General features: G+C 55.8%; 1 protein-coding gene across 1 annotated transcript; it reads right to left on the bottom strand.

The window, feature by feature from the left end:
- Positions 1-1,517: 1,517 nt before the first annotated feature.
- FATE1 (fetal and adult testis expressed 1) lies at positions 1,518-12,219 on the bottom strand. The gene is made up of 7 exons (XM_065689416.1): positions 12,138-12,219; positions 9,211-9,438; positions 8,515-8,669; positions 7,759-7,847; positions 6,665-6,826; positions 4,065-4,143; positions 1,518-3,615 (listed from the first exon to the last, which is right to left on the bottom strand). Exons 2-7 carry the CDS (start codon positions 9,404-9,406, stop codon positions 3,484-3,486), a joined length of 813 nt encoding a protein of 270 aa, XP_065545488.1. The 5' UTR covers positions 9,407-9,438; positions 12,138-12,219; the 3' UTR covers positions 1,518-3,483.
- Positions 12,220-12,495: the final 276 nt, after the last annotated feature.

Below are 12,495 nucleotides of genomic sequence, written 5' to 3'. Positions count from 1 at the left end.
ACCACACGCACCCGCAGTCGCACACCCCTAGGCACAGTGAAGCCTCTGCTGAGAGGCCACCACTGCCCACTTACGAGCCTGGTGTCCCCTGAAGCCTTTCACAAACGAGTGTTGAGCTGCAAAGCCAAGCCGGGAAAGCAGAGCTGCTGCACTCCTGCCCTTCTCCCTGGCCAAGCAGAGGAGCAGCGCTGCAGGATGCACATGCAGGTGATCGTCACTGCAGCACACCCATCCCCTGAGCATCCTCAACATCCTGAGCACCAAGGCGCACTTCAGAGCTGTTAATAGCAGCCAGCCTTTGTGTCTGGGGGATGAAAGGGGAGGAGGGAAACGTGTTGATCAAGGACGCTCCATTTCCCTACCCACGCATCCCTTTCTCCCCCTGTCACTTCCTCAGTGGCTGAAGGGACCCCAGACACCTCTCAGGGTAGAACCCAGCAGGAGATTGCAGCCATCCTGAGTAGGTCTGGGTCCAGTGGCTCCCGAGGCCCCAGCAAACCTTAGGGAAGCCTCACTGCCCACCCAGGGGCAGGCAGAGCCAGCAGACCCCCAGGTCCTGCACACAAGGGGCTGCACCAGGATTGTGTCCTGGGCTGCCTACTTCTGCTCCCTAGGGAAGAAGTGGACTAGATGATCTCAAGAGGCCCCTTCCAGCCCTAACAATCCTGTGATTCCATTTCCCTACTTCACAGGCCGTGCTACAGCTACTGCTCTCATGGAAGATCTGCAGAAGTAAACACATTTTAACACCCCCCCCATCCATTTACCTCTCCTTACGCTCAGGGACCAAATGTGCTGCTCCGGAGTCCCAGCAAAGACAGCCACAGTGTTTGAAGGTAATCACGAAATGCTTCTTTCACCAGTTTCTTCCTTTGTATTTTCTTCACAAACCCATTCTAATATCACAGCCAGTTAGCAAAGAAGTTGCACCCTCAAGGCAGTAAGGAAGAGGTTAATTTTTACCTGCCTCTTGCCTAATCAGCCCCTGCTATGTGCATGGAGTCCTGCACCCTGTGCCAGGCTGATCTGAAAGCACCAGCACCAGGAGTCCCTTTGGTATCAGAGGTTTACCTTTTATTTTCCTTCAAAGGCTTTAATTCCACTTGTTCTGATCTCACTGAACACCGGGCAGCAGGGAGCCTGAAGGTAGAAAGGGATGCTCTGCAGCCTTGGTGGGGTGAGCACGCAGCAGCAAGGGGCACATCACCCTGCTCTTGTCCTCAGCCCTGGGGACCACAGACCAGGAGCACCGGCAGTGGCACATGTCCCCGCTTCCACCTCTCCTTTTGCTCCCTGCCTGCTGCTGCCTTCAAAAGCAGCTCCAGGAGCTGCTCCCTCACAGCTCCCTCGAGCACCATGGTGCACAAGACACGTTATTTGCCATGCACATCTCTGTGGCAGTGACCCCAGGAGACACCCAGCACTGCCACGTGTGCTGCCCTGGGACAAGGCAGAGCTCGGAGGAGAAGGCAGGGAAGAGAGAAAGGAAATCCATAAAGTCATCACACCCCAACACATCCGGAACACACGGTCTTTATTAAAATGTGCATTTCACGGGTCAGCATTTCCAGATTTAAACCTTACATAAAAGTCGTATTGTATCCCCTCTCACCTGCCTTTGAAAACACATACAGTTTGATCATGTCTCCTCCAGACACCTTCAATTCTCACTTTGAAGGTGTCGTGTCCCCAAAAGGGTCAGCCCTTCTCATCCTAAAATACAGCTTAAAGAAAACCCTACACAAGCTTCTTCCAAACCTCTCTGAGAAGAGAAACCAGGCAAACTCTTCACCTCCTTTCCTGGCACAAGTCACACAGCAGCAGCCCCTTATACAGACCCATTGTGTAAGGCCCCCTGGTAACCCTGACCACATCCCTGAGCCACAAGCCATAGGAACCACACCACACTATCCTGGCGCGCATCTGCAATATATCTCAGATGATATGATGAATATGCTCAGCTCTCAGCCACAGGTTCAGACCTGCAATTACATGTAGGACAGCTATTGATTAGTTAATGTCCAGCTACCAGATTTACAGTCATGGATGCAGGCAGAAAACACCCAAGCATTCATGTCTGTGAATAAGCTATTGGGACATCTGGGTGACCTGCAGGTGCAGCTACAATTACTGATAGGTAGAACAGAGAGGTGCCAAAGCGTGCCCCAGAGCCCGCAGGCACAGCTCCAGCAGATGTGCTGGGTGAACCCCCAAAAGCATCTCAAAAGTCACCTCAGATCCAAGTGTTACTGAACTCCACAGAAGGAAAGAAATGGCAAAGCTCTTGAGCTGGGCTGGGTTTTGGCTAAAGAGCATCCAGGCCAAGGATTCCCCTCACCTGTGCTCGTGCACCATGGCTGAAGGTACAGCTTGGCAGCAGACCTGGAGCAATCCTGCCCTCTGGCATTGGCAACCTAACAAATATCTACTGCTGCCCAAATGGGCAATTTTCCATGGCCTGTCTGGTGCTATCACTGTCGGTACGAGGTCTTATAATCCAGAGAGTCACCATGGGGAGGCTTCCCATTTAAATCTCCCTGGGAAAGAGCCAAGCTGCAGGATAAGCCCAGACCTCCGCAACGCTCTTACAGTCACTTTGGATTTGAACGTTCGCAAACACGCTGCTGAAGTGCTTCCAGCAGGACAGGAGCCGAGAAGATGGTTGCACAGCAGCAGGGATGGGAACTGCTGGCTCCTCCAGCTCCGTACCTCCTGGAGCAGGGGCTATGGGGTGGGAGACCTGGCAGCAAACCTCCACCCAAGAGCAGCGGCACAAGGAAGAGAAGGAAGCCCATCAGCAGTTTAAAGACACTCAACCACTCCGCAGGTTTTGGAGTGCAAGACAAGGAACAGACCCCAGCAGTTGGCTGAGGACTTTTATGGGGTCAGAACTGGGTTATCCAAGCTGGGACCGAATCAGGGGACTGGGCCCACCAGCATTTAGGACTGTTACAGGACCCCGTGTCCACAAACACTCAATGCCTTGGGTTTGCACCTCCTCTGGCAGACAGCCCAAGGGCCAGAGGTCTTCCATTGCTCTGCGCACCTCCTGTGTCAGCCACAGGACCTGGGCTCTTCACAGCAGCTTCCCACAGAAGCAGTGACCCCATCAAACATATAAGGTGGTTGCTAGGATACAGAGAGCATCTGCAGCCACAGCCCAGCCCTGGGACTATACCTGTCGGGCCATAGTACCCCACCTCTCCCCGACACCCATCTCCAGCTGCTGTGGCACAAGGTCCAGCTTCATCGCTTCCCTCACCCACCTCTGATGCTAGAGCACGGGAGAGGGATGGCACCTTCATTGTCATCAGGGTCTAAAGGACACAGATCCTCAAGGGCCTACAGTGAAAAAAGCAGGTCAAGGTCAGAGGAAACACATGGATTCACGGGTTTACTGGCTGGAAGTACACGAGCAGGGATCCTCGCTCTGCCCTCAGCCACCCTGCCAGCGCCCGGCAGGAGAGGTCAGGGCACAAGGAATCATCTCCTCATCCAGAGCCACGTGTTGATGAGGCAGGCGGAGATGAGCACGGAGTAGACCAGGATCTCCTTCTGCTGCGAGGCCTTGCACTGCTCCTCCAGCACACGCACCCTGCTCGAGATCCTCGTCAGCTGCAAGGGAAGCAGTGGGGATGCTGTCAGACCCACACAGGACACTGGAGCACCCCAGAGGTGCGGGATGGCAAGGGATGGAGGGGTGGGAACTGCCATCTCCTTCAGGTCCTCCTTTGCTACAGCAGCAGCTGTCTTTATGTGGGAGAATTAGCAGAGATCCTCAGCTCCTGAGCCAAGATCCTGCCCATCAGAAAAGTACCTGAGCCCTTTACTACCAGCAGACAGAGGGGTCTGGCTGTCTCCTGCAGCCTTACAGCCCCCTCGGGGCTGGACCTTGATGTGGCAGCACACATGTAAGTCCTCCCCTGCCTCCCCATTAGCAGCATCAGCTGGGACTAACTGGCAACACCAGCCCATCAGGACTGAGCAATGGACACCCGGAGCCTCCTCACTCACCCTCTGATGGCTTTCCCAGGAAACCCTCCCAGCCCTTCACCCCAGCTCACCTGCTTTCTCATTGCTGCCATCTCAGTCATTCCAGCCTCCTCCAAGGCACCCTCCGGGGCTGGGCCAGCCTCCTGAGAGCTGTGGGAGGAAAAGCAGACATGCAGAGGGACAGACACTGCTTGAGAGGTGCCTTCCCCATGCATGGCACTGCTGCAGGGAGCCATGCAGGCAGCACGCCCGGGATGTGCTGTCTGGATGCAGCATCAGGAGACAGGAAACAGCACCTGCATAGCACCTCCTCATCTCTTCTGAGCCCCCATCATGCATTAATTATACCCCTCCACCATGCACCCCGTAGTGATCACAACACAACATGACACACAACAGGGAAAACACATGCCTGGATTTCCTTTAGAGGGTCAACAGAGAGAAAACATATTTACCAAGCATCCATCCTCACAGTCGGAGGAATTCATTGAGGGCTGTATAAACCATCTTTAGAGCCAGTCAGGTAAATACGTATCACAGGGCAATTGCTGAAATGGAAGGATCATCTCATATACATCAGCAGGCGAGGATCCCACTGGTGGGAAGTGGCTATCAACGGGGGGCAACTATGCGAGCAAGTGCATCAACCAGCAGGAAATGGTCCTGTGTTTGCCAAGACAAGGATTTGTTCCTCTCTAGTATCTCCAGGTATCACAAACTCACTTTCCCCACTCCTCTGACAAAAATAAAGCATTGCTTTTTGCCCCTATAGCAAATTTTACCTGCAGCTTGAAACATAAATGAGCAACCAAAGCACGCACCCTTTCCTTCCATTCCTGGAAACAAGGAGGCCACCACTGGCCTTAGCTGCTGCACTGGCAGAGGCAATGCAGACTACACATCTCCAGGGCATTCCCTGGAGACCCAGCCACTAAATGAAGTAGATCCACAGTGAGAAAAATCAGGACTGCCATGTTCAGTCTGTTGTCCCTGTCCTCAGGGGCTAGCCCTACATCAGCTCTTCTGCAGTCAGAACTCCCCTCTGCACACCAATGGGCACAAGCACTTGCTGGTACCGTACAGGTTACTGCACGTCTAACACAGCTCCTCAGGGAAGAGAGGGTACCTATGCCTGTTTGCAACACGATGTTGATCTCACTGAAGACAGGCCAGGACAGCGTGTGGAGATTCAGTGAATCTCTGTCTGAAAACACATTTGTGAGATAATACTTCCATGTAATGAAACTGCAGTGCAAAATGAAAGTCACGACAGAAAGGAAATCCAATTTCCCCCAGCACAGAGCCATTCACAAAGGACGCTTACTGCAGCTTTCGACTGAAAGTCCCGGTTGATCCAGGTGAACAGCCTTTGGAGTGGAGGCTAGAAATTACCTTCTAGTGACTCACCCCCTTCAAGAGGTCACTGTCAGGTAAATGCTCCATTCTGTACCCAAGACCAGGCTTTTCTTTACTAAAACCTCAGGATAAACAAGTCACCTCAGTGCTGCATAGAGGCATAAAGTCGTCGTACCAAAGAGATACCGTGTGCCCCTGAAATGATGCAAAGTACCACAAAGAGGCGTTTCAAGGTGGCTAGCTTTAAAGGGAGATGGAGACCTGGGGAGAGGCCTGGGACTCACCCCACTGCATCGCAGCAGCTCCGCAACCTACTGCTACCATGGTACTATGGCCTAAACCTCCCCTACTGCTGATGGGAGGAAGGAGAAGGTGTTACATAGCCACTAAGCAGATCTGTTGGCATGCTCTGACTTCATTCCAAAACAAAAGCCACATTTGAAGACAGTCAGCCTGCTGTGGCTAAATCAGGGACAACACGAAGCATCATCCAGCATCTCTGCCTGCACCTCCACACCAGCTGGGGAGGGAAGGCTGGTGTGCCACTGATGATGGATGCTCACTCTCCTCCCTTTCTGCCCTGAAGCTTTGCTCAAGGAGAATTAGAAGCAGTTTGATGCTCCTCCCGGTGCTGAGCAGCCTCAGAGCAGTGGGGACACCCTAAGGCTGCAAGGACATCTCTGAACATGCTAAAATGTACTGCTCTTGCAGAGGTAAAAGTGTCATGGACACAGCTGCTCCAGCACACCCAGAGAGACCGAGGTCACTGCATACCTGCTGCAGTGAGCACACAGGCATACGGCACCCAACCAGAGGCACCAGCTATGGGATGAGTAACGCAGTGCAGCCAGTTAGTGGAAAAGGGTAACTAAGAGTGACCAAGATACAGCCAAGGGTGCTGGCAGCCTTCAGGAGAGGGTGTCTCGGGCAGGACCTAAATCAGGCCTTTCCGGATTTCAATCCCATTCACACATTTCTCTCCATCAAGGCATGCAGTGAAATTAGCACCTGCCTGGCAGTGCAGGGAGGCTGAAATCCCAGCAGTGTCCCAGGCAGCGCTTGGTCACTCAGGGCACTGGTGTTAAGCTAAGCAGAAGGCACAGGCTGGGCTGGGTTAGCAGTGGCTGGCTGCACCCAACGCTCCTGGGCCAGGCACCCGGAGCTGGCAGACAGGACAGGCGAGAAGGAGCAGCCACGCAGGACCATCCGGCTCCTGCGCCGTGCAGCCTGAGCTTTACAGCGCCTGTAACATAGCTTAGCGAGGCAAAGGCGAGTCCTTAGAATGCAGCGAGGTGGCTCAAGAGGAGCCAGTCACCTGGGTGGCATTGGGTCTTGCAGGGAGCTCTGGAGCCGGTGGAAGAGCATCTGGCCCAGGAGGCACATGGTCTGGAAGATGTTCTGCATGGAGTAGATCCTGCCCGTCCCCGTGAGGAGGGGGAGCGGGGCACTGCGCACGGGCAGGGGGCACGGGTCCAGCCTGGGGTGCACACAGAATCACTCCTGTTGTTGACTGGCCTTCTCCAGCACGGGCACAGCCTGGCATTTGGCAGTGCCCTTCAGCACCTCCAAGCATCTCTGGGCAATACCATCAGCACCCTGACCCCCATATAACCAATAGGAGAAACCCTCCAGTAGCCCCCATGCTCAGAGGCAGGCACCTCAGTGCTCCGAAGCCAACCATGGCTGTGTGATAACCAGACCTTCACCAGCTGCTCTCACGGGGATTGCAGAAAGCAGCTCACTGCCACCCAGGACAACCCTGGACCATAGGGGGAAAGGTAGCTCTGCTCTGGGATTAACTGGAGGCAATTTCTCCACTAGACAGTCTCTGGAGCCCAAGGCCATGAGCAGAGGATCACTGTCACCGTGCTGCTTCTCACAAGCTACACTCAAAGAGCTGATAAGCAAGTGTGCTCCTAGCCCACTCCATCTGCAAGGTGCCACAAGTTCCAACGAGCCTTGTGGAAGCCCGTAAGCCCTAGTGCCTCATTTTCCAGTGGTCACCTGCCCATAGCCCCCAGCACTTTGCCATGCTGGTGCTGGAACAGGAGAACATGTTGCAAAGCACTGAGAGGAAGATGGGCAGAGCCAGAGAGATGAGGACAAGCAAGAGCGGGCAGCTCCTGACGCAGTGGCCAGGCAAGGACCGACAGGTCTTCCATGTGCATCTCAGAAGAGAGCTCATCACCCTGGGGATCCACACAGCTCTGCCTCAACACTGCCTGGTATGAACCTCTCTGACACCAGAAGCCATGTTCCTCTCACACAGTTGAGGACTTGCTAGGCATTGCCTTGGCCCAACCTGCATTCCCCCAGCTCAGGGCACTGACACCAGGGAGCATCAAAGCAGCACTGGGGACAGGAGATGCTGATCCCACCCGCCCCAGGCGGCTCTGGGTTCATGCTCACCGCTCACGGTGCTGGCCCGGGCTGTGCATGGCCAGCAGGGCACCGTCACTTGAGGTCTTCTCCCGCCGTGACTTGCTGCTGTGGTGGCCCTGTTGGCATCAAACACATCAAGCACTCAGCGCAGGGAGCATCACACGAGCCCCAAACCTACTGGTGGGGAGCCGTGCTCAGTGCAGAGCGAGGGTCACCAGCGAGGAGTCCGCCGGTCTGATCTCTATTGGGATCAGAAATCCGGAGCCTAATGCATGCACCAACAGCTCTTGAATCTCAGGGAGGTGAAAGCTCTTGAAAAAGCAGCTCCAGCAGCCAAACCAAGCCTCTGCCTGCCCATGACAAGGGCCTCTCCTTCGTTTCGCACAAGGTCAAGGTCTGCTTTCAGCTCTTACACCAGAACCCTGTACGGTGCAATGACGAAACAGCTCCTCTTACACTTCACCCAGGAGAAACAGCGGTTCAAAAGGGACTTTAAAAGTAGCAGGAGGCCGTTGTGGGGGGCCGTACTCAGCCTATCTCCTGCTCACAAAATGCAGTTGGAGATGTGGCTGAATCAGTGTCCCAGCACGCAGGCGTGTGCTGGTGATGGGACACAAAGCGATCCCACCGCCCCTACACCCTCGCTCCTAGGGCCCTGGAGGAAGAGGTCGCACTCTGGAAGATGGATTCTGGCTTGGGCTGATACCAGACCTCTGGAAAACCCAGCTCTGGAATTGCTGCCCCTTCCCACCACAGCAGCCCCATCCGCCCCCAATGCGGTACCGATCGCTTGCGCTTCTGGGAGCTCGATCTGCTGGTGATGTGCAGGTAAGGGGCATCCCCGCGGCAGGGCTGTGCAGATTCCATGTGCACCATGACAGAGGGAACCTCCCTTTGCGGGGTCAGCAGCATGGGCCTCAAACTGGCATCTGGTGTATCTAGAGAGGAGAAAGGGAAGGATTAGACCAACCGGAATGCCCTCAGGACAGGGGAGAAGAGGGATCTACCCATATAGGAGTACATTAAAAAACATGTCCTGCAGACGTGAGCAGGACAGCCTGGAGAGGCAGGGACTGGAAAGCCACCAGCCACGCTGCTCCAGGAAAGTGAGGGCTTGGAGCTGTTTCCCAATGAGACAGAGCCACATGTCCCTGCATCCCAAAGCAGGGAGCCTACCAAAGGCCACGGGGGCAGAGAAGTGAGAGAGAGATGTGGAAGGAGATGCTCCACATTTGGTCCTTCTCCTTTCGGAACTAAGACGCCTCCTGCTTTCTGTTGCTCACCTTTGCCCACCTCTGCCCAAGCATCTCTCCATCATCCAGTCCTTCCTTTGAGAAGAAAGCTGACTGCCAGGACCACCCCTGTCCTCTCCTCTTGAAAAGCAAACCACTGGGGGCTTTGCAAAGGGATCCTACTCCCTAGGATGTTGTAGTGCCCCGCCAACCTTCAACCACCCCAAAAAGCAACCCAGGACATCACCTGCAAGAGAAATCCTATCAGGGATGTGCATCCGAAGGGAAGGGGACACCTCCTCTGTCACCGGCTCCTCGTCCACAGGGCTGAAGCTGTTTGTTACCCTCAGTCTGCTGGGAACCTGCATCCTTTGGCTGATGGCTTCTGTGAAGGGCACATCACAGTGGATGCGGTTCGGGTCCGGTCCCCAAAACAGCCACATCTTTTCTGATGTCCTCAGCTTGCTTGAGCACCCTGGGGTTTCACACAGAGGAAGAGAGAGCTGAGCAGAAGTGGTGGCAAGAGCTCGTCCAAACTGGCACCCGCACATGTGCTATAAGACAGCTAAAATACAAGCAGAAACAACCCATAAGACAGCCACTGTCAGAGCTGCCCCAAACAACAGGGTGTCCTACGAAGCCCCGTGGGTGGGAGCAAGGATGCAGGGCTGCTGCTGCAGGTGGAATTCCTGTCTGGCAGGGTAAGAAAGGGGAGCAAAGCGTGAGTTTAGTGCCTATTGCCTCCATTGACAGCAAGGAAAGGGCAATAGTTCAGCACACCTGAAAGCAGTTCAGTATAGCCTAAAAAACTAGCAGGGAAAAACCACCCATCCAGAAGTAAAGTTTTTTGGAGGGCCGGGAGCACATTTCTGTGTTCGTACACCTTCAAGGAGAAAATGAGGTTTTCTATAAACAAAACACATTTTGGTGGCCAGATTCCAGGTTACCCCAAGAAAACCCGAGCACTCGAACTCCTCCACACACACATTAGCTGCAGCGTCCCCCAGGGCCATAGCCCATTCCCACCCATCTCCTTGAGTGCCCTGCACCAAGCTGAACAAGATGGGCTTGGCCCCAAGCAGAGCTTCCAGATGCTGAACCATCCTGCAAGAGAGGAAGGAAAGGAACACACCAGCATCCCCAGGCCAGCGCCAGCTCCACTCTCTTCCAGGAGGGGACCGGCACCAAGGAGGGACACAGCCCCCAGAAGCACCTTCCTGGCTCCCAGCACTCCACACTTCCTCAACAAGCTGCAGCTGAGGAGAAAACCCCAACAAGTGAGGGCTGCAGAAGCAGCCAGACCTCAGCGCTGCCCCAGATGTGCCACTCGCATGCAGAGACCCCTGCGCCCTCATTGCTGCTGCCCTTTGAGCTCACTGCACCCAGAAAGGGCAGCCTCTGCTTCCAGGTCAGTGTCTCCATCGTAAGAGGGGCTGCCTCCAGACAGAGAAAGGAGTTTTCCTTTTCTCAAGGAAGAGAAATGGGAAGAGGTGAGCAAGCAGGGTCCCTGCCTTCTCTGATCATGATCCAGGGACCACATTTAGCAGCCAGGTGTCCGATGCTGCGTTTCCAGCCCACCAGGCTGCTCGCAGCAGCACCAACCAGGGCTGCCCACTGTCACCCTCACTGCTGCTTCTCGGGGCGCTTTGGACCCTCCTTCCTGCCTCAGGGTGTCACTCAAGGGAGAGGAGCAGAGGGAAACCCCTCGGTTGTAGCAACAAAGCCCAAAGGACCGCAGCACAGTACCCAAGCCATGATCCCGTTCCCTGTAACTCCAGGTACATGAGGGTGGTGGAACCAGCTCCATGTCTGCAGTAACCAGCACCTGCCTCACCCTGCTCTCTCCTCCTCTGTCATCAAAAACCTTCTCATTGAAGAGACAGAAATTAGCTCCGGCAATTTCCTGCTTCCAGCCACACAGAGCCAAGACCAGATCCTCACCTGACCAGCTCTGACCCCGGGCTGCTGCTGGAAACAGGCTGTGCAGGGCCACAGCAGCCCCTGGCTGCCCCGCAGCTCCTCCACCACCCTGCCGAGCCCCCACCCTGGCACGGGTGACACCAGCCCATGGGTGTCACAATACACACGCACCCTGCTTCTCCCCAGAACCTCAAATAAAATGGGGCTTGCAGGAAACCCCCACTCAGGAGCAGGGCAGTGCACCCCAAGGCAGCGGCAGTCCCCCAGGAGAAACCTGTACCAGAGACCCAGCCCTACAGCTGTGGAGACCACAGGGTTCCTCCTTCACGTTTTGGGGGCTTTAGAGGAGCGGATGCTCTGTGCTGCTCTCTCAGGCTGCTCTCTGGGAAGCCAGCAGATATTAATAACCATAAATCTGGAGAGGGCACATCGGTTCATGTTCTAATCACCTATGAAACTGCTGCAGCTCCCGAAGAGCAAAGGGAGGGGAGTGAGAAGCAGGTTCTGAGAGACTAAGCTATTAAGGAAAAAAAGAGATCAGCTGTCAAAACCCATAAGAACAAAATGCTTAAGTGGCTGGATTTCCTCCTTTAACTTTCTTTAGGGCTTTTCCTAGCTATTGCCAAGCAACCTCCCTTCCCTTGCCAATAGAAGACTCCTTCTCAGGCTCTGCTTTGGCACTCGTATTCGCAGCGACAGGGAATTTCCGGCTCACTAAGCCAGTGGGTAGGTTTAAGCCCTGCAAGTCAGGAAAACCTGCCCTGGGGAGGGGAAACCCCACAACCGCCCTCTCTCCGTCCCTCCGCAGCTCCGTACGGGGCAGGAGGGGATCCCAGCCTGGCCCAGCACCCCCCGCACCGCGCAGAATGGGGTCCTGGGGTGCGCAGCTCCCTGCTGAAGGAGCCGACATCGCCCGAGGGTCTGCCCTTTGCCTTGGGGCTGCACCTTGTCACGACAGAGCGCAGTGACAGGCAGCGGAACGGCTTCTGTCACCCGCTCGGGTCCGGCTACGCAGAGCAGGGGTGACCCCTCTGCACCCCCGGGCCTCGGCTTAGGGAAGCGCCACGGGGTGAAGGGTTGGGGGGATCCGAGCACGACAGCCCAGCTCTGAGCGCCGCGGGGTGGGAGCGGGACCGGGGTGCTCCGTGGGCCCCCTGCGGGGGACACCGTCCCGTCGGGCCGGGGAGCGGCAGCAGAGCCCGTCGGTTCCCGAGCCCCGGTGCGGGTCGCAGGGCGGGGAGCGGACACACTTACTTGGACTCTTCCCTTGCAGTCCAGAGCAACTTTGGGCCCGGTAAACAGCCGCAGCGGCACCGCCGGCCGGGGCGGAGCCGGGGCCGGTGTCACCGGGGCAGCCAACGACCCGCCCTCCCGCCGCGCTTAAAGCCGCCGCCGGTAAGCACCGCTCATCAGCGCGGAGCCCTGCGGGGGGCAGCGGGAGCGCAGGGATCATAGAATCATAGAATAGTTAGGGTTGGAAAGGACCTCAAGATCATCCACTTCCAACCCAAATGCTCCTGACACGGGGAAACACCCGGGACAGAGGCAGGCCCAGAGCTCGATGCCCCCCACCTTGTCCCCAGGCAGCCCAAACGCTTCAGCGGGAGGGCTC

The sequence above is a fragment of the Lathamus discolor genome, chromosome 9, assembly GCF_037157495.1.
Source record: "Lathamus discolor isolate bLatDis1 chromosome 9, bLatDis1.hap1, whole genome shotgun sequence".
Lineage (NCBI taxonomy): Eukaryota > Metazoa > Chordata > Aves > Psittaciformes > Psittacidae > Lathamus > Lathamus discolor.
The sequence above is the reverse complement of the archived record's forward strand: the minus strand, read 5'-3'. Positions and strand labels throughout refer to the sequence as shown.